The sequence below is a fragment of the Dioszegia hungarica genome, assembly GCF_025882075.1.
Source record: "Dioszegia hungarica strain PDD-24b-2 chromosome Unknown MKK02contig_16, whole genome shotgun sequence".
In the NCBI taxonomy this organism is placed as follows: domain Eukaryota; kingdom Fungi; phylum Basidiomycota; class Tremellomycetes; order Tremellales; family Bulleribasidiaceae; genus Dioszegia; species Dioszegia hungarica.
Window position 1 is genome coordinate 382361 of NW_026515773.1, and position 22518 is coordinate 404878.

Below are 22518 nucleotides of genomic sequence, written 5' to 3' on the forward strand. Positions count from 1 at the left end.
TGGAGCTACTGCTGCTACAAGCTTACCTTGCACATATAGAATTTGCCTCGCGGGTGTCTCTAACGGTTTCCTCCCATGATGGCAGCGACATCCTTGTACCCTTGTACCCTCAGGCCCGGTCGGCGAGCCACCCCTCGCAGAACGCCATTCCAGCTGGCATCCTCCCGCCTGCTCGACACCTGGAAGAGCCGGGGTATGGGATCCTTCCATGCCAAGACAGTGGAATCCTGCGTTTTGCGCGACATCGCCCCTGTAAAGGTGTGCGGCCGTTTTTGTGATGAGGGCTATAAGCTCTGATCAGTAGCAAAAGTAAAGGGGGTTGAGCACTCGGTATGGGTGTCACTGTGATCATGAAGAGCGTCGCGCTGAGCGCTTCAGCGGCTCAAGCTCTGCCTCTATGACGCAGGACAGGCATGCACCCAGCCGTGCAGTATACTATCAGCGCCTGTCAGTAATCGAACCTCACAGGGACTCCTTGAGTACGATCATGATGTACAGGAGTCAGAGCGGACCAGTGAGGGATATGACTCAAGAACGCTACGATGGATGGTGAGCCGTAGGCGATCGACATGGTGCCTTTGATAGATCATGCGACCTTCAGTGGCATTATTGTGGGCCATATACGCGGCGTGCACGTATCCTACCCTGCTTGAGTGTCATGATGTAGTATACAGCAATGGCATCGCATGCGGAAAGCTCAAACCTAGCGAAACCAACCTGAAACCAACGCACGGACTGTCTGATAACGCCGTCAAAACCCCGAAACTCCGTCAAATTCGTGGCACCTTTGCTCCTTCGCCCAGCCAAAAATGCTTCCGCTCTCGTTTTGGGTGGTCTCTGCGTGTCGACCTGGTGCAGTATAGCCAACGCTCACTCTCTTTTCATCGTCTAGACTAACTTTTTCTTAGGGTAGCACAGTGAGTAGCTGCTCTATACCGACACTACGCCGACACTACCCGAGGGAAATACTGGACAAATCGCTGATCTAGCCCTTCTCTCTCGACTCTCACTTGTCAATTGCTTCTCCTTCTCAGATGGTCAAAAGTGAGTGGATAGCTTTAGTCTTATACGTGTAAGGGATTTGTAGCTGACATCTACAGGTAAGTTTATAGTCTCTTATCGCGCGAATGCGGAAATTATGTGGGAGCCGAATGCTGGAGCTGTGGGATCGTTGGGGATTACTGGGGCAGGCGGAAGCAAGGTCATGTGGCATGTGGAATATGGAAGGAGGAAGGGAGGGAGGATACGGCGCGCACCAGCGGGTGGATGAAGCGGACAGGATGGATGGATTGAGACGGGCGGGAGGATGAGGCGGAACGGTCGAGGCGGGGCAAAGTGCTGACTCGGCCAGTCTACAAGCCCGGAAAGGTCGCGGTGGTTCTCTCTGGCCGTCAGGCAGGGAAGAAGGTGGTTGTCATCCAGCAGCGTGATGAGGGAACCAAGGAGCGTCCCTACCCCCACGCCATCGTCGCTGGCATTGAGCGGTAGGTTATGCCCATTTTCGTTCCCCTCGTGTTCAAGCTGATCCGCAGATACCCCCTGAAAGTGACCAAGTCGATGGGCAAGAAGAAGGTGGCCCGCCGGTCAAAGGTCAAGCCTTTCATCAAAGTCATCAACTACGCCCACCTCCTCCCCACCCGTTACCAGCTCGAGCTCGAGTCCCTGAAGGGATCGGTCACCAACGACACTTTCAAGGAGCCCACACAGCGCGAGGAGAGCAAGAAGGCGATCAAGAAGGCATTGGAGGAGCGGTACGCAAAGGGACAGAACAGGTGGTGTGAGTTGACGAGTCCAGCGCGTTGCTGTGAGACAAAGCTGACCCATCAGTCTTCTCCAAGCTTAGGTTCTAGACGGTTACTCGGATATCGACTATTGGGATATTTGGGGAGGCTGGACGGGGCGAGCAGCTGTACACCCAGGTTCATACACACCATATGAATCTGTTGCATGACTAGAATTGTGGGGAATCGAGCACGAAGCGGGATGATAGATTTGCTGATGGACTCAACATTAACGCTAGGCTCATAATGCTTGGTTTCCAGGATCTGGGGCGAGGATTGGGGTTCCCTGTCGACACGGGGATTTTGGGACGATCGAACGGGCGAACGGGCGCCGTCGCCACTGGGGTCAAGCGCATTCGGCGGACTCTCTTCAGCCTCGGATGCCAGGAGGCTCTCGGCCCGGTATCCCATTTCTGACCATATTCGAAGTTGATTCATACTCGTATATTTGTGTATCACATAGCGTAGTCTTTGTACACAGTTATAAGCAGTTTCTATAACCTCAAACTTCGCTCGTCGACCACTAAGCCCAAAGCGCCCAGATCAGATCTTGCCCAGCACGACCCCCTCGCATCCTTCCCGCCTGTCGCCCTCATACGCCTCCAATCATGCCTCCACCATCGCTAGTGGTTTGACACCCCTTGCTGCTCTCCGCTCGAGCGCCTCCGCGACCCAACCAGCCATATCCACCTCGGCATCCTTGTCTGCGGCAAGGAAGGGATGCTCCAGGAGCTGCGCGTACGTCGGTCTGCCATTTGCATCTTTGATGAGACTGGCGGGAATCAGCTCATTCCCCAATCTAAAAAGCGTCAATAGGAAAAAAAGCTCACCACTTGGCCACGAAATCCTGAGCGTCGGCCGAGTATCCAGGTGGCAGTGTTGGTGCAGGACCATAGACGATAGCCTGTAGTTGCGCAAAGACATTGGCGAAGGTTTCAGGGGGGAAGGGGTAGCAGCCCTTGGCGAGCTCGATGATGGACAGTCCGACCGACCAGACATCGGAAGAGACGGTATAGGTTGACGGTTGGTTTTGCGATTCGCCCTTGATACGCTCGGGCTACATCATCAGCGCTAGCCCTGGCAGAGGAAGAGAGAAGTACTCACAGCCATGTAGGATTGACAACCTATATTTGTCTTTGCCAGACTCTTCTCCAGCTGTCCTGATACACCGAAGTCCACCAACTTGACTTCGCCCTTCTTGTTGATTAGCACGTTCGTCGGCTTGACATCTGCCTCCGTCAGCAGTGTTCCCACTTTTGTAGCCAAGGGACTTACCTCGGTGCATGATCTGCAGCTCATCCTTCAAGAACTTCAGCCCCCTCACCATCGCCGCCGTGATTCTCCTCAAAACTGGCTCCGGCACTCTGAGCGCACACCCCTCTTCGCCCTCCTCCGCTTTCGCGTCTGCAAGAGGAACACCTCCACCCGTAAGCGTGTCGAGCGATCCCGCGTCCATGTACTCCATACAATAGTAGACGCAGGACTCGATCGTGAACGCGCCGTAGAACTCAACAATCTCGGGCGCGACCGCACGGTGGAGGACGTCGAGCTCCATGATGATACCGTTGAGCTTGGACTCGTCTAGTTCGAGACGGATTTCCTGCAAATTAGCCGGGACCTATACCGGACTGAGAGAAATTCTCACCTTCATGGCCATGTTGATCTCGCTTGGCCGATGGTACACCTGCTGTACACTTCCGTAATTTCCCTTGCCCAGCTCGCCGACAATTTCCATCTCGTCCATATTGATCTTGAAAGATGCACCATCCTCGAACTCCACTCCCTTGGCGGTAAGAACCGCTTTGGATGAGAACTTGAGCGAGCCTGAGGGGTCCCTACCGAATGAGCTCGGCTATCACCATTGTCGGCGTATCTTTGAACTCACATAATCTTGTTGAAGTCGGTGAACTTGTTGTCCGCCTTGGCACCCCCTCCCGCTCCTCCGCCCATACTCGACAAGTTCAAACCACCAGGCGGACCCATCCTCCGCCCAGCCACGCCTGGTCCCCGCTGCATACCGCCTGGAGCAGTAGCCATTGACCCCAGCGTCGGGCGCGCCATCCCTCCTGGTCCCCGCCGAGCAGCCAGACCCAATGGTCCAGATGCGGGTCCAGGTCGGTTCAAAGCATTCGCCATCCCCGCTGGACCTGCCGCTGCGCCGCCTCCTCCGCCTGTTCCGCCCCCGAGCGCTTGCGAGCGGAGAAGGGCGGCCATAGATGTTGCGCTAGGATTCGGGGCGATACCTGTCTGAGGAGAAGGAGCGGGTCCGCCTCGTGCTGCAGCAGCCTATAATATTAGCTAGACTCGACGATGACGCGAAGATGTAAGCTCACCTCCATCTTGGCCTGCAACGATGGTGGCAGTCTAGCCTGCATAGGCTGACCGCCTCGGCCCCTCATTCCCATCGGCGCCTGCATCCCGCCCCTCCCACCTCCAACGCCGGGTCGTGCCATGGGCGCCCGCGCTGCAGGTACCGCTGGTGTTGAGGCAGTAGCTGTTGGCGCGGGCCGGGACGCAGTGGTGAGGGTAGGGGGAGGAGCAGCGCCGTTTGATTTGGCCGGAACGGCTGCGAAATCTTTCGAAGTGGTTGTACCGTTGGCGTCACTAGCGCCGTTAACGAGGGATGTAGGGGAGGAAATATCGGAATGGCCATTGGGTGTTCCATTTTCTGTTGGCTTCTCCGAGGATGGGGCGGTAGCTTCGGTGGGAGCATCACCGTTGGGTGCCTCATCGGCAGAGGGAGAGGACGGGCGGTCTGCCTTGGTAGGGGAGGAAGAGGAGAGTTTGAGGGATTCGATGGAGGGAGGGGAGGACATTTTGCGGGAAGTGAGCGGTGGATGAGGGATTTTCGATTTCCGTTCGAGGGATCAATCAGTCCAGGGTAGATCCGCGTGTGCCCGCCAACCGATGGCCTTGCAGCAGACGCGAAGATAGACTGTGAAGGAGCGCTGTGAATGCCGCAAATAGGACGTTTTACTGCTGCGTTTAAGGAGGATGGAAGAGTTCTCGTTGATGCGGCAGTAATGCGAAAAGATTACTGCGGGGTGTGGAGCGATGACACTAGGATGACACTATTCGGCGTCAATATGAAACGATGGCTCGAGCGGAACGAGTACCGAGGTGTTGAAACGGCGAGATTATCGAGGGGAGATTGCGTTTGCTTCGCGTTGACTGTAACGCGACAGACGACCGTACACGTTTGCTCGGACTTTGCGCGCCTGCGAATTGCGCGCTTGCGAGATAGCGATGAGCGCGAGGGCGGTGTGGAGAAGATGCGGGTAGTGAGGGGAGAGATGTGGTCAGCGCAATGGAGTAGTTGCTGATAAAGAGGAGAGTCGTGGTTGCGCCCAGGAATTCCAGGGAACTTGCAGATTCGAGCTTCTTCGATGCCGAGCCAAGATCTGCAACCAAGCGATACGGCCGTTCATTAGGAAATAGGGCTAATCCAATTAACCGATGACGAGGTAATACCATTAAAGGTAGGAGTCGGCGTTTCCTAATGGTCAGTAAGCTTGATTACAACCAATTTGTAATCGTCTCGTAATCCAAGTGGTAAGGAATTGAAGTCCGTGTGTATTTCCGATTAAGAAGTCGATGTCGGCCGATTCAGCTGCAGCTTGACTCTATACATTCTCCTTACTCGTATCAGTCTGCCACCCGCTCCTTTGAACACGACGACTAACATGGCAGCCTCATCACTCAAGCAATACATGGACAGGTCCATGGGCATTCTGCGCAAAAACACTGCCAAGGGTGGGCTCCAGACTCTACTACACCGGCAGATCGAGCAAGAGCTGACCCGAGCAGTCATGCGCATGGACATCTCTAGCAATCCTCAGGCTCTCCCCATCTTATCCTTTGCTTCTCCCTCCGGCTCCTCCTCCTCAGGTGGTCTGAGTGATCCTGGCTCCTTCGCGCTCGGTTCCGACGCAGACATCGGCGGGCTCTCTACCTCAGCTCTCACTCCCATCTCTGATCCCTCTTCAACGACCACATCGCACGCTGCTTTCCATGGCAACCTCTCACTTGCTGTGCCGCCTCAGTATCAAGGGAAGATTCGGACGGGTTATGCGGCGTTCCGCACCAAAACACGGCCAACGCTATTCGGCGAGGAGACATGGGATATGAGCCTGTATACCCACTTGAAGGTGGTCGTCGGGTATAGGGGATGGGAGGGGTGGAGGGATCGATGGGTGGTCAATCTGCAGACGGACGGGCCAGTGAGGTAAGCTGAGTGGTATCAGGTCGAGGACCGCCAGGCGGAGCACAGCTGACACATTAGATCTGACCTGTATCAGTATCGCCTTCCCCTTCCATCCTCATCTGATGCTACTTCGTCCCCCTCCCCTCTCGACCCATCATCACCGCCTCCACCGAAGTTCTCGATACTACACCTTCCTCTCGCCTCGTTCGTCCTCACAAACTCCGGCCAAACCGCATCGCAGCAGATTCCCATGATGCGCACCAAGGTTCGCACCCTTGGCTTTGCGCTGCTCGGCGGCGGACGATCGACAGAGGACGCCTCAGCCCCGACTAGCGAGGCACTCACTGCGCAGATTAAGATGATGGGTGCGGGCGGGTGGCGAGGCGGCAAGGACGCAGGCGATGTCGAGGTGGATGCGGAGCTAGAGGAGTTGATGAAGAGCGATATGCCACAAGAGGCACGGGCGGCACCGAGGGACATACCGGCCCGGCCAGCGCCAAATGACGGGAGCGGGTATCATAGGGTCGGAGCAGCGGTCGCTCCTTCAGCGGCAGAACAACCGATTGCTCGACCAGTTGAGGCGGATGGCAGTCCATCGGGTGTCGAGGGGTACTACGAGCTCTGTATCAAGTCGGTCGAGGCGGTCAAGTGGGATCCAGAGATGGACGATGGGGAAGATCTCGACTGATGCATGGCTATAGCCTATAGTACAGCTTGACAATGCTTAGAAACCGGCAAGCACATCGCTGATCCAGGTGCTCGCTTCAAACCGCTCCTTGTACTTTTCTGCCACTCTTCTCAGCTGCTCGACTTGCTCCTCTTCGCTCAGTTCCATTTTGGCGTCCCCATCGTCTGTTGTGGCGTCCACGCCGGCCTTCCACTCGTGAAGGAACTCTTTGATGAGCGCGGTCCCCTCGTCGGTCTCCGTCTTGCTATGCTTGGCAAATATGTCGTCCGATGTGCCGTCTGCACAGTCAGCTTTGGTCTTGAAAGTGGTACTGTTAGCTCACCACCAAAGTCCTCGAGCTCTTCCGCTTTCCGCTTGGCAAGCTTGACCACGCTCTCCGGGAAGTTGGCAAGCTCCGCAACGTGGATACCGAAACTTTGGTCGCAGATACCTGTTTAATCAGCTTACTTCGCCATGTACAGGCCGGAACTCACCATCTTTGACCTTGTACAGTAGTGTGATGTCCCGTTCCTGCTTGCTAATCGTTCCGTCTTCACCTTTCCGCTGCTGGACCAAAGCCTCGACGTGCAGGTTCTTGACGTATCCGAGATTCTGGTCGAGGGTGGTGAGTTCGTGGAAGTGGGTTGCAAAGAGGCAGAAGGCGCGGATTTTGGTAGCGATGTGTCTGCTGCCTCAGCTCTGTAGAGTATCTCTGGGCGCAGATCTCGGCTCACTCTGAGATAGCCCAAGCTAGGCCGAATCCATCGTAGGTCGAAGTCCCGCGTCCAAGCTCGTCGATGATGATCAACGAGTCTTTCGTTGCGGACTGGACTATCAGCTTCATCCTCCACCAAAATCGAAGAACTCACCTTCAAGATGGTAGCAGTCTCCAGCATCTCCGCCATGAACGTACTGACTCCCTTCAATTGACTATCGCCAGCCCCAACTCGAGCGAGGATACAGTCAAAGATGGGCAGTTCAGCCTGGTCCGCGGGTACAAAGCTGCCGATTTGGGCCATGAGTGCAATGACGCCGATCTGGCGAATGTAGGTAGACTTGCCGCCCATGTTTGGTCCTGTGAGGATAATGAACTCGCTCGCATCTAGGCAAGTCAGCATCTGTACAGATTGCTCAAAGGTGCTAGCTGACCTTTTCGCATCTCATGGTCGTTCGAGATGAAGTCGATATCTTCCTGGACCTCGAGGCAGGGATGCCTCGCTCCGGTGACCACCACGTCTCCAGTCCCTGCTCGTCAGCCTAGAGCGGGTCAACTTCATGAGGCTGGCTCACCTTTTTCTGACAACTTTGGCTTGACGTACGCTGTCGGCGCAGATGCCGCCACATGAGCGAAGCTGCACGTCAGCTATGGCCACCGTCGAGACAGGTGAAGGCGCAGCTCACCTGACTGTGACGTCGACCGCCGCAATCAAGTCGTCCAGCGCCTCCAACACCGGCGTATAGCTCGCAGCGATACTGACCACCTCCTTCACTAGGTGTCTCTGCTTATCGTCGTACTCTTTTGATAAGCGGGTATAGTTCTCGCTCAGGTCGCGCAGCTTGGACGTTGTAAAGATCGTCCCGCTCTTCTGGGTCGCCAGATCCGAGTAGCCTTTCTTGCCGCGGATCGAGCCGGCCTCCTGCCTTATCAGCTCGGTCCAATGCGGAGAAGGCGTAAGCTTACCGCCTTGGTGATCCGAAATGAATACTTGTACACCTGGTGATTCTCCAAATGCAGCTTCTTGTCCTTCTCCACATTCAGGTCACTCGCCACCCGGTCGTGCTCAGCATCCAGACCATCCTTGACGTCCAAGAGCTCGTCCCGGAGACGTTGCAATTCAGTATCCAGCTCGGGCTTGAGGATAAAGTCGTGGCGAGACATGGCGTCAAGGTCGACCGTTTCTTCCACCATGTCGGTGTAGGTTTGCAGCTTCTCGGCGTGTTCCTATATATCAGCAACGGACTCGGTACTGGTTGCAGGACGTACTCGGAGGGGAACGAGGTATTTCTCCTCTATCAAAATGGTTGCGGCGGGGTCGAGGGGTCGGATGGCCTCCAGGCTGGTTATCATCCGCGAAAGCTGGTAGTCAGCTAAGCTCCATTACAGCAGTCTTTCAGCTCACGGCTGCTATCGCCTGGTAGACTCGCACGACATCCTCCAGCGATGCGACCCGGCGGTGGAACTTCTTGGATATCCGGTGGAAGTCGGGCATGGCCTTGAGGTGGCTATCCTGCATCGTTCGTCGAGTTCCCGCGTCGTCGAAGAATGCCTCGACGACTTGCTGGCGAGTAGCTAAGCATCAGCTAAGTGAACGACTTGGGATCTCAGGAGCTTACTGATCTCGTGCAGGTTGACGAGAGGCTGCTTCAACCACCTCTGCAGCAGTCTTTTCCCCTGACTCGTCTTGCACTTGTCCAGCAGTCCGAACAAACTCATGTTCTTTCCTCCTCCGACATCCTGCGGGTTCGGCATCAGGTTGAGCGCCTTCAGAGCCGATGCGTCGAGCTTCATGAATTGGGAGAGGTCGTGCTTGTGGAGGCGGAAGTTGCCGTGGAGGGAGAGGTCGGAGAGTAGGGAGAGGTAGATGATGAGTGCGGCGAGTGAGGCCATGGCGAGTTTGAGTTCAAATTCGGCTGAAGGGTCAGCAAATGCCAATGTGTACAGGAAGGACATACGAAGGGTGACACCGCGGTAGCGCTCATCAAGGAGACGGTTCAGGTCCTGCTCGACACTGCGTGGGATGAAGTCGGCTAGGGGTCAGCTCTGAGCAGAGCTTAGACTCACCGGACTTTCGCTCAGTCACAATGACGCCGCACCGCTCGACAAGCGTCCGCAACTTTGTCAACTCGTGGTCCGCCCGCTTGTCATCCCCCTGCATGATGCACTCCTTGACGCCGAGCTGAATCAACATAGACTGCTATCAGCTCCGCTTTCGGTACGCTCACCTCGGTATTGCCAAAGTTCTCATCCTCGACAAACTCCGCCACGCCCACCAGCTTCTCCTGCACGTCCACAAACGCCACGCCGACCGTCCTTATCCCCTCCTTCATATGCAGCTTGATTGCCATACTGACCGCATTGGCGACGAGATCGGTATGGCTGAACAGCAGATCCTCCAGCTGACTGATGTTGCCCGGGCTGGCGGAGCGAGCGAGAGTCCAGCGAGTATTGTTGCGGCGTCCAGCAGCACCTTCCTCCGCTTCGTAAATCTCCACCCGCATCTGCTTGGTCGTGAGGCATTCCCGGAGGAAAGCTTTCGTGAGCGTCATGGAGATCAGGACGGAGGGAAGACCGCGCCCTGATGAGGGGCCTGCTTGGGTCGAAGCGGAGCCGGAGCCGAGGTACTTGATGACATTGGTGGTTTTGTAGACTTGGTGAGCCACGAGGAGGGCATCGGCGCCGTGGGCAGAGAAGTAGTCCTGCTATCAGCTGGGTCGACGGGTCACTTACGCCTCGATCGAATAGTCGGACCATGCCTTCAGCTTTCTGCTAGATCAGCTAGGCTAGGCGACGCACGCACCGGTGGCATCTTCATGACGAAGCGGCAGAATCTATCCTCGGACTCGGAGTCTGGCGTCAGCGTAGCTGAAGCTCTGGACGTACCCATCTCGAACTGCTGCCTCGCCGCCGGAGCGGCAGTAGATTCGTTGCCATACATCACCTGCTGTCAGGTTGGTCTTGCTTGGGCTTACCATCTTGGCTGTTGATTATAGGTGTAGGTGGACGGAAATTCGGTGGACGTGAGACGCGACCCTCTGCGACGCGACGTTTTTTGCTCATGGTGGAATATATGTGGTAATTTCGAGCCAATTTTCAGCATCAAATTGCGACGGTTGGATGACCGAGCGGTTAAGGTGCTGTGTTAAGGAGGTGAATAAAAACCCCCCCAAACCGCAGTCCGAAAGGGCGTGGGTTCGAATCCCACTCCAATCATTTTGTTTTTTGCCTTTTGCATCGAGTGGTCTGAGCGGAAGGAATGAGGAGTTCACCGTCCCATTCTGAAACATCAGACGACCCAGTGTCCATCCGGGAGCCTGCGCGACACCAGGCCAGTGACATGTAAACCTTTGTCAACGACGTGCTCGCTGCCACAACTAGAATGGGCGCTCGCCTTTGTTGAATGATACAAAGGATCTCCCAGCGCTGTTCCTGCAATTGACGAGGCGCCCGCAAGAGTGACGCCCTCCTTCGGGCTTTGTACATATCACATCACCCAAAGTCAGGCGATTTCGAGGAACATGGACCCTACAGCGACTAACGAAGTGCAAGCTCCCTACCGCCTCACGACTGCTCGAGGAGTCCCTCACGTGGTGACGCCGATCTGGAACAGTCTCACTGGACATGTGAACGTTTACTCGAGCGTGCTTCTTGGCGACTGCTATCACCTCTCGGGAACTCAGACTGCCCAGCTTGTGAACCCCATCCAAGACGACGGGGTCATACTCTCGCACCTCCACACTTTTGCCAGTGACACGTCTGCGCAAGAGAGGCTGATCAGCGCTACGGTCCGAACGTTCACCGAATCACTCGCTCGTCAAGGAGTGTATGCGCTGAACATTCTCTCCTGGTCACTCCATTCGGACCAGGACCTACAAAATCTGCAAGACATGAGGCTGCGGCGCTCTACGGTTCTACACACAGTCGGCCGTGAGTACCACGTCATCACGTGGAATGGCCTTGGTGCCAAGCCTACGGTCTACGTGCGCGATGAGACTGTGAGGAGCCGACTATCGGACGATGAGGGATACAGGCGCAGATTGATATGCTACATCAGCGGGATGGTGGCTCATCACTTCCTCCCGTACGACGTCAAAGACTCGAAACGCCAGGTCAATACTCGAATCATCGAGAATGGGTTCGAGACGAAGCTCATCGCCAATCTTCCCGCGACGCTCAAGAAGATGTATGAGGGGATGTGCGACACACTGCTGGAAGATACGGCAACCGAAGATGAGATGTGATGAGTACGGGACAGGGTGGCGCGGGACAGGGTGGCGCGATAGAGCGGTCAGAGGCGGAAATGCATCGTCTAGTTTACGAAGCGAGGCTGTATCTTTTGGCAACTTACATCGGATATCCTAGAGATCCTCCTGAAGCGCACTTCAAGAAGGTATCGCGATGGACTATCGAGCATGGCTTATGTCATGGGTCTTGCTCTGGCACATTGCTGGGATTCCGGTCTTCGGACTCGGCGGTGGCAAATTTGCATGCCAAGATGTGGCGGTCTGTAAGTAGCAGGTGCTATGCGGCACATGTACGCTTTCGATCACACCAGTGGAAGCAGCAGCTACCTGATCGCTCGCTTCCGGCGTATACATGCCAAGCAGAATCGACGATTATTGGGGACCACAAGCTAGTTATACAAAGTGGCGGCGGGTGCATATCCTTTCTCTCACCGCTGTGCTGCTACCTGTCGTATCACTTGCAATGCCGCTTGCGTCGTAAACAGTTGCTCGCACCCTCGACCGCGCAGATCCAAAGGAAGTCTGACGAGCGACAGCATGATACGTGTCTCTGTGAGACAGTAGGAATGGCGGAGTCTACACCGAGCACAGCCTTGCAGTGTATACATATAATCGCGCTCACTGTCTGATACTTTACTCACAACACCATCCTACATTTTTTACGCTCATCATACTGTCAGCAATGTCCATTCCCAACGACATCCCACCCCAGTCGCTCACACTCAAAACGCGAGATGGGACCCTGCACACCGTGGCGGCCATCTGGTCGAAAGACCACGGTGACCGCCGCGGTGGGCACGTCAGCATCTACTCAGACCTCCTCGAGGAGTTCAGCCGTCGTACCGGTGTCAGATTCCCAAGCCAAGTCGCGGGCGCTGATACGCTGAAGACATCAGACGACATAAGTTCCGTCAGAAGGAGGGGTCCGACGGTGGCCGATCGGTGCGTGCTGAACGACGTATTCCAGGATTTCGTGCTGTCGTTCCAAGCGTTGTCTGTGCCAGACGAGGGCCTTCAAAGTTGGTCATTCCACTCTGACAACGACCTCCAAGCTTGGCTGGACCGGGCGCTTGAGGATCGCGCCTTGTTGAACGCTTCATTCACACACTCGGCGAAGGGCCACAACTTCATTGTCAGGTGGACCGGCTCGTGCGGTGAGCCCACCGATCCTTCGGACAAAGATTCCGCGGTGGACTTGACGGGAGACGTGACCGAAAGCGCTGACAGGGGCAACATCATTCCCCTGACCATCTACGCCGACGACAAGGCAGCCTCGGCGCTGGGAAATGAAGTTGGCGTTGCGCACACGCAGGACGTCATCGATGCTGTGCGCTCTTTGAAGACCTACATTTGCAAAAGGCTCAAAGAAGATGCCCTCGGTATCGACAAGTACTTTACCGCTGAGCAACTCGCCAAAGTACGCCAGATTGAGATCGAAACCAGATACCACTCAGACCTTCCTGACGCACTCCAGCCGCTACTGCACGACCTGTAGGCCGACCAGCGGCAACAGAGCAGACCGCAGTACTCTAGGGATCTACGATTGGTGCGGGTCGGAACTTGGGTATGATTCATGTATATCCTGCTCTTCCTCTCTCAGCCTCGATACATAATGAACTTCAGACGGTGCTCGGACTTTTGAGCTCAGCGACCAATGCCCTGAGCTGTACGCCCGGAAGTGGATACTGCGTCTCTCACACCGCTAGTCGTATCAGTACCTATCACTTGTCCGAAGCGGCGCATCTCATCTTAGTAAATCTGCCACCCGGTGGCGACACCGACCATGTCAGCTTCCCAGCTGCTTCGCAGGCGAAAGAACGTGGTACAGTACACGCACCGTCTTACAGCGCACCTGAGTGGCGGAGAAAGCAGCCACGGCCTCTGTTGCCCCTGCGGCCTGCTACGTGTCGCAGGCTGTGATGACAACTCCGCTCTGGACTTTGTTAGTCAGCGAGGGCTTCCAATGGCCTGGCTTGCCAGGTCTGGGCAGTCCGATCCAAGGTCAGCTGAGACACGTTCCAGGACGATGACACGCGTGTGCGCTGTCTTTCAGAAAGGATACTACTCCGCGAGGGAGCGGAGTCTTTAGCGAGCTAGCACAGCTTACGGTGATCGGAGTCGGGACGTTGTTGGCCGAGTAGTAGACCGCCAGACACATATATCATAGAAAGCTGCTCTCTTCCCCTCGATTTCCAATACAACACAATGTCAGTCCCGGTCGGAAGGCACCGAGATCGACAATTCTTCTACTCGATCACACCCCTCTCAAGCCCTGATTGACGCCTCCTTCACCCATTCCATCGGCGAGCACGTACTCGTGATCACCTGGAACGGAGTACCTACCGCCCGGACTGTCTACGCCGATGATGAGATTGATGCGAGACTGAAGGACACAAGGGGGCCGGAGGCCACAAACTTGCGGAACTACATCTGCAGCATGGTTAGCAACCTTTGGTCCAACGAGAACGGCAGTGACATCACCCGAGTACAGCTCGACCAGGGGGGGTTCGAGGTCAAGTCGCACAAGAATCTTCCGAAGGAGCTTGTACCCATGTGGCACGAAGTGGAGGCGTGGCGGACACCTTAGGAGGAGACCGGAGATGGCGGGGCGGAGTAGACAGTTGATGCGACCCCTTGTGCCATGCATTCCCATCCTCGTCAATCTGCCGCTCACGAGCGTCATGGTAGATTGACATAGCGCGCTATCAGTGGGACTCGACCAGACTGTCGCGGATGATCAGCTTTCACAATGAAATACTGCTTCGACCCACATCGATAGCGTTCACCGGATTAACCCTGATTTGGATCATGGCTTGGTTGACTGACCGCAAAGTATTCACCTTGTTGCAGCTTTGTAAGTAGTCTTATAGTCAGCATGCCCTGCCATTTTGTGTGGTGAACCTGGAATGCGATTTCTTGACCACATGTCTTGGCCAGACGATGGTCTGGGTCCCAATGCGCAGCCACCCAATGTCTCTCGTGAGTGGCAAGGGCTACTGGTCTCCTGCGGCGCATCAGTGCTGACAATGACTTCGCGGGAGGACGGTCATTTTCGATTGAACCTGGCACGAATGCCTCTGGCGCCCAGGAGTGACAGGGTCTGACGAGCCCTATCAGTAGGACGCTGAGTACCTACACATTGACATGAGAGCTCACGGGCTAGGACCTCCTGCTGCGTTTACTACCTAAAAATTTACGTGCGTTGTTCCCGGGGTCATAGATGGTCCAGGAGCGGGTCTCACGTCACAACCTTGTTGGCATCAAGGCATATTGCTGAAAGGCTCAGCAATTCCCGACAAGTCAGGAGATCCCGCAGCATGTTCAGTATGAAAGCGAAAGATGTCGTGTTCAATTAGTACCTTGAGGCTCGCACGAGATTCAGCTTTAGTCAGATTGCCGCAGCCCCAGCCTTCGAAGATGGATCCGACTGAAATTTTGCGTCATGGCCCGTGCATGCCTTACTCGATACAACAGAAGATACCCAAGAAGCGACTGCCGACATCAGCCGACAGGCCAGTAGAAAGTTTCTGAACTAATTCAACTCACCTCTGCACCCGTCTCGCTGGATCAAGCCGCCATCACCTGCGTCATTGCCGCCTGCGACAACGTCATATCCAGCGCCCCCCGCAGCTTGACCAACTCCCTCTCAAACGCCAACTCCCTCTCTATCCTCGTCTGCATCTTGCCGAGGAGCTCGTCGACCCCGGGTGTCTGGCCCAGTATCGGCGTATACAGATCTGCAATATCAGCTTCGTACTCGCCAGTTGAGGGCACGCACCTATTATGACGCTGACGACATTGGAGGCAATCTCGCCGAACCGTGGATCCGTCACGTACTTCACCAAGAACGAGAGGATGGGCTCAAGCGAGGTTTCGTCTCGGCTCGACAGAGCCACTCTGAGCGCATCCCGGAAGACCAGCTCTTGAATCAGAGCAAAGGTCGTGCTCGGTCGGACGGTCTACCAGTCAGCCCTGTCCTCCGTAGATGGATACAGAGACATACCTTCTTCAACCCCGCATCGAGCGCGGCACCATACTTGAACGCCTTCAAGAACCGGTCAAACTCCCTGAGCTTGACTTTGCGCTTACTCTCCACCCTAAATTCGTCTGCTGGTCCTTGCGCCACCGGTAGGTCCTTCCCCTTGGCCTTGACGTGCCCCGTCCCGAATACCGTCTCCATCTCTGCAAAGTACTCGTATGCTCCGCCAGCGAGGGCTGCTTGTTTTGCCTCGGCTGCGGCCTCTTCGTTTGCTTTGGGGTCGCGGCGCCGGACGGCAAGGGTCCCGTCGGTCATTCCTGCGGCGATGTGGGTGTCGTCGGGCTAAAGTATGAGCTTTCATCCGATGATATGCTTGGGTCAACTCACCGATACCGCCAAGCTGAGGATTGGCGCCGGGTACCGCATAGTGTGGACCACCTTCCACTCCTCCACATCATACACCTTGACCATCATATCCAAGCCACCCGTCAAGACCCGCCCCTTGCTCCCGTCAAACGCAGCGCAGGTGACCGTCTTTTGATGATTGCTCAGTGCCCGCACGCACTTGCCCATGTTCAGATCCCAGACTCTCAGTATTGGCCCTCCGACCGAGATACCGACGCCTCCGCTCGGGAACGCCAGGATGTCCTCTATAGGTGCACCGCCATGCCGCATGGTGATGGTATTGGCGGTATCTGGGGGCAGGCGGACATCGTGTACCCGGAACGTCGAGTCGTACCCGCCGGAAAGGAGGAGTGATGGATTGGTAGGGTGGAAGAGAGCGGAGCGGACATAGTCCGTATGTGATGTGAGGGTAGTAAGGCAGGCTTGAGTCGAGAGGTCCCATAGCTTGATGCTTTGGTCGTCCGAGGCAGAGACGATTTGTGGTGAATGTGGGGAGAAGTGGGTGACGTGAACGGATCTGAGATCAGCTTTTACAGTTAAAGCTACTCACTGATTATGCTCGCTCATTGTCCTCAGGATAGCTCTACTCGATACGTCAAACACCTGCACGACACCGTCGTCCCCTCCCGCTACCACAAGCTTTCCATCCTTCCTGAACTCTGCCCCGCGAGCCGTATCCTTGAACCTCGAGATGGTCTTGACGACCTTGCCTGTTTTTGGCGCATAGACGAGAACTCTCGTAGCTGAGCTGACTGCGTAGCGGTGTGGCCGTGTAGGGCAGAAATGGATATGGGTGATGGGCGAGGGATGCTTAATAAAGAGGGGGTGGCGGAAGGAGTGGAAATGGCGAGAGTGAGGAGTGAGGCTTGATTGTTGTCGAGGCGCTGCCGGGAGCTGTGGGAGGGGGAGGAAGTCCATCCTGACTGTGTCTGATCAAAAGTGTAGATGAATAGAGCGACCTCCACCCCTCTTGGACCTTGCAGACCATCCATCAACATTCTCGGATTAATACTCCATTAGTAAATGCCAAAAACTAATCAAGATGCCGGTATTCGGAAATCTCGCCGATGTCGATGATGCAGCAAGCACCTCATACCTCCTATAACCTCACTTCAAAACATCGACTCGATACACATCCATCTTGCAGCTTATATAGCAGTCATCTCAACAAGTGTCTACTCCCACTCATCCACAAAACAAAATGTCTGCAGCGCAGAATATCCCCACCCCAAATGGCCGAAGACCGTCCGTGTCCGCCTCGGACCCGCCTAACCAGTAAGCTCACCCAGCATGCCACCTTGGCGTAAACTGACAGCGCAGCATCCCCATCCCCGCCAACACCCGCGGCATGCACCCATCCTCGTTCGGTCCCGCCTCCCCACTCCAGACCCTTGGTACCTCCCCTCACCATGCCTACTCGACATCGCCCAAGCAGGGCTCACCTTTCTCGCAACGGGCCAGATCGGCATCGGGTGCGATGCCCGCTATTGCGAGGCAACTGACGGCATTCCTCCCTGCCGACTATCCTTTGAGGGAGGAGGAGAGCGAGCGGCCCAACACGCCTTCAAAGAGGCAGGGCAAGACCAGGATGCTGTTGTTGGAGAATATCAATTTGGATGCTGCCGAGTTCTTGAAGAAGTCGGGCTACGAAGTGAGCTAGCTGTTTTGGGAAAAAGGGCGCAGCTGATGTCCAGGTCGACCATGTCGTCAAGGCTTGGTCGGAGGAAGAGCTCATCAAGGGCTTGACCAAGTACGATGCTGTTGGTATCCGAAGCAAGACCAAAATTACCGCTCGGGTCATTGACGCGAACCCCCAAGTAAGCTAGGAAACCAGGAGTGATTCCTGTGCGGAGCTGACCTGTAGCTCCGCGCCATCGGCTGCTTCTGTATCGGCACGAACCAAGTCGACCTCGTCCATGCCGCCAAGCACGGTATCGCGGTCTTCAACTCCCCCTTCTCCAACTCCCGCTCGGTCGCCGAGCTCGTCATTGGCGAAATCATCTCCCTCTCCCGTCAGCTCCTGGACCGCAGCTCCGAGATGCGGCAAGGGATCTGGAACAAGGTGTCCAAGGGATGCTGGGAGATCCGAGGCAAAACCCTCGGTATCGTCGGGTATGGGCACATTGGGTCTCAACTCTCGGTCCTCGCCGAGGCATTCGGTATGACCGTCATCTACTTTGACGTCATCCCCATCATGCCCCTCGGTTCGGCACGGCAGGTCGAGACGCTCGAGGAGCTGCTCGGGCGGGCGGACTTTGTCACACTCCACGTACCCGAAATCCCGGATACTATCGGGATGATGGGCGCGGAGCAATTCGCAGCGATGAAGACGGGCGCGTACTTCCTCAACAATGCCCGAGGCAAGGTCGTCGACCTTGACGCGCTCGCTACCGCGCTCGAAGAGAAACGGATCGCCGGTGCGGCCGTCGACGTCTTCCCCAAAGAGCCCGGATCCAACGGTCCCGGATTCGACGATACCCTCGGCGGCTTCATCCCTCGGCTTCGGAAAGTCCCCAACCTCATCCTCACCCCGCATATCGGGGGATCAACCGAAGAGGCCCAGCGCGCCATCGGCTCCGAGGTCTCGCTCGCCCTCTCCCGGTATATCCAATACGGCACGTCTATCGGGTCGGTCAACTTCCCAGAGGTCGACTTGCGCGCCATCACCACGGCGGACGAACGCCATATTCGCTTGTGCTACCTGCACAGGAATGAGCCGGGTGTGCTGCGTGCCATCAACAATATCCTGGCGGATCACAATATTGAGAAGCAATTCTCCGACTCGAGGGGCGATATTGCGTACCTCATGGCGGATATTTCGGGTGTTGGGCAGGAGGAGGTGTCAGAGTTGTACAAGCGGATCGGCGCGACCCAGGCGAATATCCTTACGAGGCTGCTATGTGAGTTGTCAGGTCTGATTGAGGTTGCACTATCAGCTGACGATTTTAGACTAGTCGCAAAGTGGCGAGCGGATTGATGGGCAGACGAGGATATGTTGCGATCAAATAGTTGTTACGGACGGATAGTATAGACGTGAGATGCACTGCTTGACCACTAGCCTGGAGCGAACTAGAGCGCAAACCGACTCGATGGTCCCGTCCTTGTGCTATACACCATCTAATGTACCTGATTGTGTGCATGTCGCTACACAATGATATCGGCGATGATGCTAATGCTATGCTATGGACCAATGTAATTCCCTTCCCGCTACAAGTCCATCCCATCCTCGGCATCATCATTATCAAAATCCCCATTCCCTTCCGCAAACCGCTCATCATCCTCCCCATACACATCCACCGTTTCCCCCGTCCCCCTTTCCCGCCTCTTCCCCTTCTCATGCCTCCCATCCAGCGCGGACGAGTCCGGGTAATCCAACTCCTCAAAGTCAAACATCCCATCCACGCCATCCCCATCTACCCCATCAAACCCTTCTCCGTCCTCATCCCCATCGCCATCCTCATACTCTTCGCGAGACTTGTACGACATGAACGCATTGACCCTCGCCATTGCCTCGGCGCGCGCAATCTCGTCGTTCGGATCCGCCGTGTTTCGGGTGGACTGGAGAGGGGACGTATCGGGATACGCGAGCGCGCGATGTCTGCGGGATTTGGGAGACGAGGAGCCGCGCGGGATGTTGCCCATGTCGAGACCGTGAGCCTGGGCTTGGGCCGAAGCGGGGTTGAGCGAGAGTGCGGATAAGCGTGAGGCGGTTTTATGATCAAAGTCCCGGGAAGCGAGGGCTATGCTCTCTGATACAGGTCTGGGAATCAGCATCTTCCTCCTGTAAAGTAGAAGAAAGGCAGACTCACAGGATCAAGCCATTAGGCGCATACCCCTTCTCCCTCTCCCGGATATTCATCATCGCCGCGCGCTTCCCACTTGCCTTGCCCGCCAGACTACCGCCGTTCGTCTGTGCCGCTGCCGCTGCCGCCCGAGCAGCAGAAGCAGAAGACCGTCTTCTGCCAGCCATAGCGCTGCTCTCTGCATCCTCTTCGCTGTCCTCCTCCCCTCCCCTTAGTCCAGCAGGCGGCATCACCTGCCTCACGGGAGAAGCCTGCCGTTCCTGTTCCTGCTGCGCCCCATTGTTGAGCTGAAGACCCCCCATCCCTTCCGCCGCCTTCGCCATCAACAGCTCTCGCTCCCTCTCCAACAATTGCCGCCGGACCACCAGAAGACGATCACGGACCGTGTCCGTCGGTGAGGTCCCTGCTGACTGAATGCCCCGCTGTCTCTGCGCGTTCGTAGCCGACGACGTAGTGGGTATACCGACCGAGCCGGACGAGGGGGGCACGGGCGAGGCGGAAGGACTAACGTGGGCTACCGGCGTAGAGGCAAAGAGACCGATATTGAGTACGCGGGAGTTTCGGGCGAGACGTTCTTGGACTTGCGGGAGGGAGAGGGAGAGAATGTCGTCGGCGCCTGCGGGGACGGGAGAGGCGGTGGGGGAAGGGAAGGAAGAGGTGGAGGAGGTCGGTGGAGGGGACGTGATGTTGGGTCGGGGCCGGCGAGAGTGGTACATGGTGAGTGTCTGGCCAGAGTCTGATCTGAGTATGATCCGAAGAGGCGATGGTGCTTTGCTATGCGAATAGGAGAGTTGTAGCAATATGCTTATGGTGTCAACTTGCGAGGGTGAGGAATGCTGGTGTAGAGTGGTGGATGGGACGTGCAGTGGTCCGGCGTTGATGCAGCTGGAGCTTTGTGGTGATGAGGGGCTGTCAGGGCCGGTGGGGCTGGATTTATATAGGTTATGGAGGTACAGTGTCGAAGTGGACAGCTTAGGCGGACCTCTCTTATATACCCTTGTCCGTCGTCCGTCGTCGGCGTCATTCCTCCTGATCCGTGCGTGGATTTGGGTGGTGTGCCTGCGCCGGGCCTGTGGATGCTGCTGCTGACCTGAAGCAAGCTTTCCCCGGCCATAGGGAGCATCACATCCAGCTACGCTGCCTGCTTTTCATTCAGCGCAGCGATCTCCCAATCTATATACAATGTCCGAGATATGACTCCTTTCCACCCATATTTTCGCATTCCGCCAACCTCCGACTCCTGGCAGCTGAGCACCCCCTCGGAGACCCTTTTCTAGACGCTCAGCGGCTTCTTGACGTCCACCTTGACCTTGTCTCCGACTTTGACCTCGACTTCGTCGCCCTTGCCCTTGGCGGCTTGGAGGGAGAGGAAGGTGTTCCATGGGACGTTGACTGCGTTTACGGCGAGGACGCGGAGGTGGGGCGGGATGATCTGCTGGATCAGCAGTGGAGAAGGGGGTCAAGGCTCATCTGATGGTGGGGATGTGAGAGAACGACGGTTGCGCGGACGAGGCCGGCGTGTGTAGAGTAGCAAGACATTACTTACACCCAGGTTGATAGCTTGGAACGGTATCCAGCTGAGCGGTGTCAGCTCGAGTCCCAACCTATCCTGGCGTCGACTCTACCACCAGTCGGAAACGATGCAGCTCACACTGTCCAGTTGGTCTTCAACGTAGGCACAAAGTCCGCATTCCACTTCTCCTTGACGGCATTCATGTCCTTCCCTTCGAGGAGGGTCATGACGGTGAAGAAGGCTGAACCGTCAGCTCCTCCTTGTATTACACCGAGCGTAGTCACAGCAGTCTTGAGGCAAACTCCGAGACACCAGTGAGAGACTCACCGCTCAGCACAGTAGGGGCAATGAGGAACTGGTCCAACCCCACCCTAGCTGCCGTGGTCGCGTACTTGTTCCCGAGTTGTACGCGCTGAAGCACGTTGAACCATCCGGTGACGAAGGGAGCGTATAGTCCACCACCCCAGAGGACTATCCGGCTGTTGTAAGAAGAGTGAGAAAAGGGTACAAGCAGCCGGCGCGAGCAGCAGGATGTTTAGTTAGATTGAAGTGGTAGGTTGGATGAAGGGGAAAGAAGTTTGTCAGCGGTGTTCTAGCTGTTCGGGCTTGAAGCTTGAAGGAGGAAAGGTAGACCTACCCCGTTCGTGCGAGATCATGATTGCTCCCTCGCTTTTCGACGAGCTGCTGCGCGATCACATCTCCAGTCGCGAAAAGGACCTGCTCGGATCAGCCAACGTTCGCCAAAGTTGCTCGACGAGTGATGTATGATCTGGCAACGGAGCAACGTCTTCCGCGATAGGGCAGTATGGGTAGTTCGATATCATCGCGCAGTAATGATAACACTTACAGCTGCCGTTCCGACATTAGCGGCCAGCGGCCGTCTGGCCAGGAGAGAGGTGTATGCCTTGAAGATACCGGCCATGCTGAGAAGATTTGCTGTGAAGAAGGCTTCGCGGAGTGATGCGTAAAGAGAGACGGGTCGAGGTCCACGAGGTAAAGAGCGAGCGCGGCGCGTGAAGATGGGTCTATCAGCTGAGATGATGATGATTGGACAGCTGAAGGCGTGGGGCCAACTTTCAACCTCCCTTCGATCTGTGAGCTTCACCCCGCACCGGAATTATCTCAGCTCAGGAGGAATGTGGGGAAAATTTGGTGTTTCAGATCTGGATTCTCAAGATGACGGGGCTGGACAGCGGCCAGGGAC

The 22518-nt window shown here is 56.1% G+C and overlaps 9 protein-coding genes and 1 non-coding gene across 10 annotated transcripts; 5 read left to right on the forward strand and 5 right to left on the reverse strand.

The window, feature by feature from the left end:
• Positions 1-1034: 1034 nt before the first annotated feature.
• Positions 1035-1850, forward strand: MKK02DRAFT_34528 (putative 60s ribosomal protein l27; the record flags this gene model as incomplete). The annotated part of the gene is made up of 4 exons (XM_053088962.1): positions 1035-1044; positions 1352-1484; positions 1533-1777; positions 1828-1850. 4 exons carry the CDS (start codon positions 1035-1037, stop codon positions 1848-1850), a joined length of 411 nt encoding a protein of 136 aa, XP_052943356.1.
• A 537-nt stretch (positions 1851-2387) lies between these two features.
• MKK02DRAFT_18141 (putative MAP kinase) lies at positions 2388-4597 on the reverse strand (the record flags this gene model as incomplete). The annotated part of the gene is made up of 7 exons (XM_053085901.1): positions 2388-2553; positions 2612-2838; positions 2886-3010; positions 3057-3381; positions 3427-3616; positions 3667-4067; positions 4115-4597. 7 exons carry the CDS (start codon positions 4595-4597, stop codon positions 2388-2390), a joined length of 1917 nt encoding a protein of 638 aa, XP_052943357.1.
• Positions 4598-5464: 867 nt separating this feature from the next.
• Positions 5465-6673, forward strand: MKK02DRAFT_38238 (complex I intermediate-associated protein 30-domain-containing protein; the record flags this gene model as incomplete). Its single annotated transcript, XM_053090007.1, has 3 exons — positions 5465-5534; positions 5589-6006; positions 6064-6673. The coding sequence occupies 3 exons, from the start codon at positions 5465-5467 to the stop codon at positions 6671-6673; spliced, it is 1098 nt and encodes a 365-aa protein (XP_052943358.1).
• Positions 6674-6709: 36 nt separating this feature from the next.
• MKK02DRAFT_38239 (putative DNA mismatch repair protein MSH2) lies at positions 6710-10308 on the reverse strand (the record flags this gene model as incomplete). The annotated part of the gene is made up of 18 exons (XM_053090008.1): positions 6710-6951; positions 6996-7103; positions 7147-7337; positions 7387-7478; positions 7522-7754; positions 7802-7897; positions 7943-8004; positions 8054-8289; positions 8334-8594; positions 8637-8729; positions 8773-8942; positions 8987-9283; positions 9326-9400; positions 9435-9564; positions 9596-10069; positions 10101-10136; positions 10171-10220; positions 10254-10308. The coding sequence occupies 18 exons, from the start codon at positions 10306-10308 to the stop codon at positions 6710-6712; spliced, it is 2901 nt and encodes a 966-aa protein (XP_052943359.1).
• Positions 10309-10481: 173 nt separating this feature from the next.
• MKK02DRAFT_t6 lies at positions 10482-10583 on the forward strand. Its single transcript has one exon. It is a non-coding gene; the product is annotated as a tRNA-Leu (tRNA).
• A 305-nt stretch (positions 10584-10888) lies between these two features.
• MKK02DRAFT_28393 (uncharacterized protein) lies at positions 10889-14803 on the forward strand (the record flags this gene model as incomplete). The annotated part of the gene is made up of 9 exons (XM_053087542.1): positions 10889-11607; positions 11761-11877; positions 12179-13031; positions 13238-13436; positions 13487-13615; positions 13786-14185; positions 14356-14468; positions 14489-14593; positions 14778-14803. 9 exons carry the CDS (start codon positions 10889-10891, stop codon positions 14801-14803), a joined length of 2661 nt encoding a protein of 886 aa, XP_052943360.1.
• A 378-nt stretch (positions 14804-15181) lies between these two features.
• Positions 15182-16916, reverse strand: MKK02DRAFT_34531 (57.7 kda trp-asp repeat-containing protein; the record flags this gene model as incomplete). Its single annotated transcript, XM_053088963.1, has 5 exons — positions 15182-15351; positions 15393-15573; positions 15618-15935; positions 15981-16515; positions 16549-16916. The coding sequence occupies 5 exons, from the start codon at positions 16914-16916 to the stop codon at positions 15182-15184; spliced, it is 1572 nt and encodes a 523-aa protein (XP_052943361.1).
• A 283-nt stretch (positions 16917-17199) lies between these two features.
• On the forward strand, positions 17200-18975 carry MKK02DRAFT_38243 (uncharacterized protein; the record flags this gene model as incomplete). The annotated part of the gene is made up of 5 exons (XM_053090009.1): positions 17200-17273; positions 17319-17649; positions 17693-17815; positions 17863-18898; positions 18953-18975. The coding sequence occupies 5 exons, from the start codon at positions 17200-17202 to the stop codon at positions 18973-18975; spliced, it is 1587 nt and encodes a 528-aa protein (XP_052943362.1).
• Positions 18976-19205: 230 nt separating this feature from the next.
• MKK02DRAFT_28396 (uncharacterized protein) lies at positions 19206-20517 on the reverse strand (the record flags this gene model as incomplete). Its single annotated transcript, XM_053087543.1, has 2 exons — positions 19206-19758; positions 19808-20517. 2 exons carry the CDS (start codon positions 20515-20517, stop codon positions 19206-19208), a joined length of 1263 nt encoding a protein of 420 aa, XP_052943363.1.
• Positions 20518-21074: 557 nt separating this feature from the next.
• Positions 21075-22236, reverse strand: MKK02DRAFT_38245 (uncharacterized protein; the record flags this gene model as incomplete). Its single annotated transcript, XM_053090010.1, has 6 exons — positions 21075-21233; positions 21348-21378; positions 21453-21555; positions 21642-21793; positions 21952-22031; positions 22162-22236. 6 exons carry the CDS (start codon positions 22234-22236, stop codon positions 21075-21077), a joined length of 600 nt encoding a protein of 199 aa, XP_052943364.1.
• Positions 22237-22518: the final 282 nt, after the last annotated feature.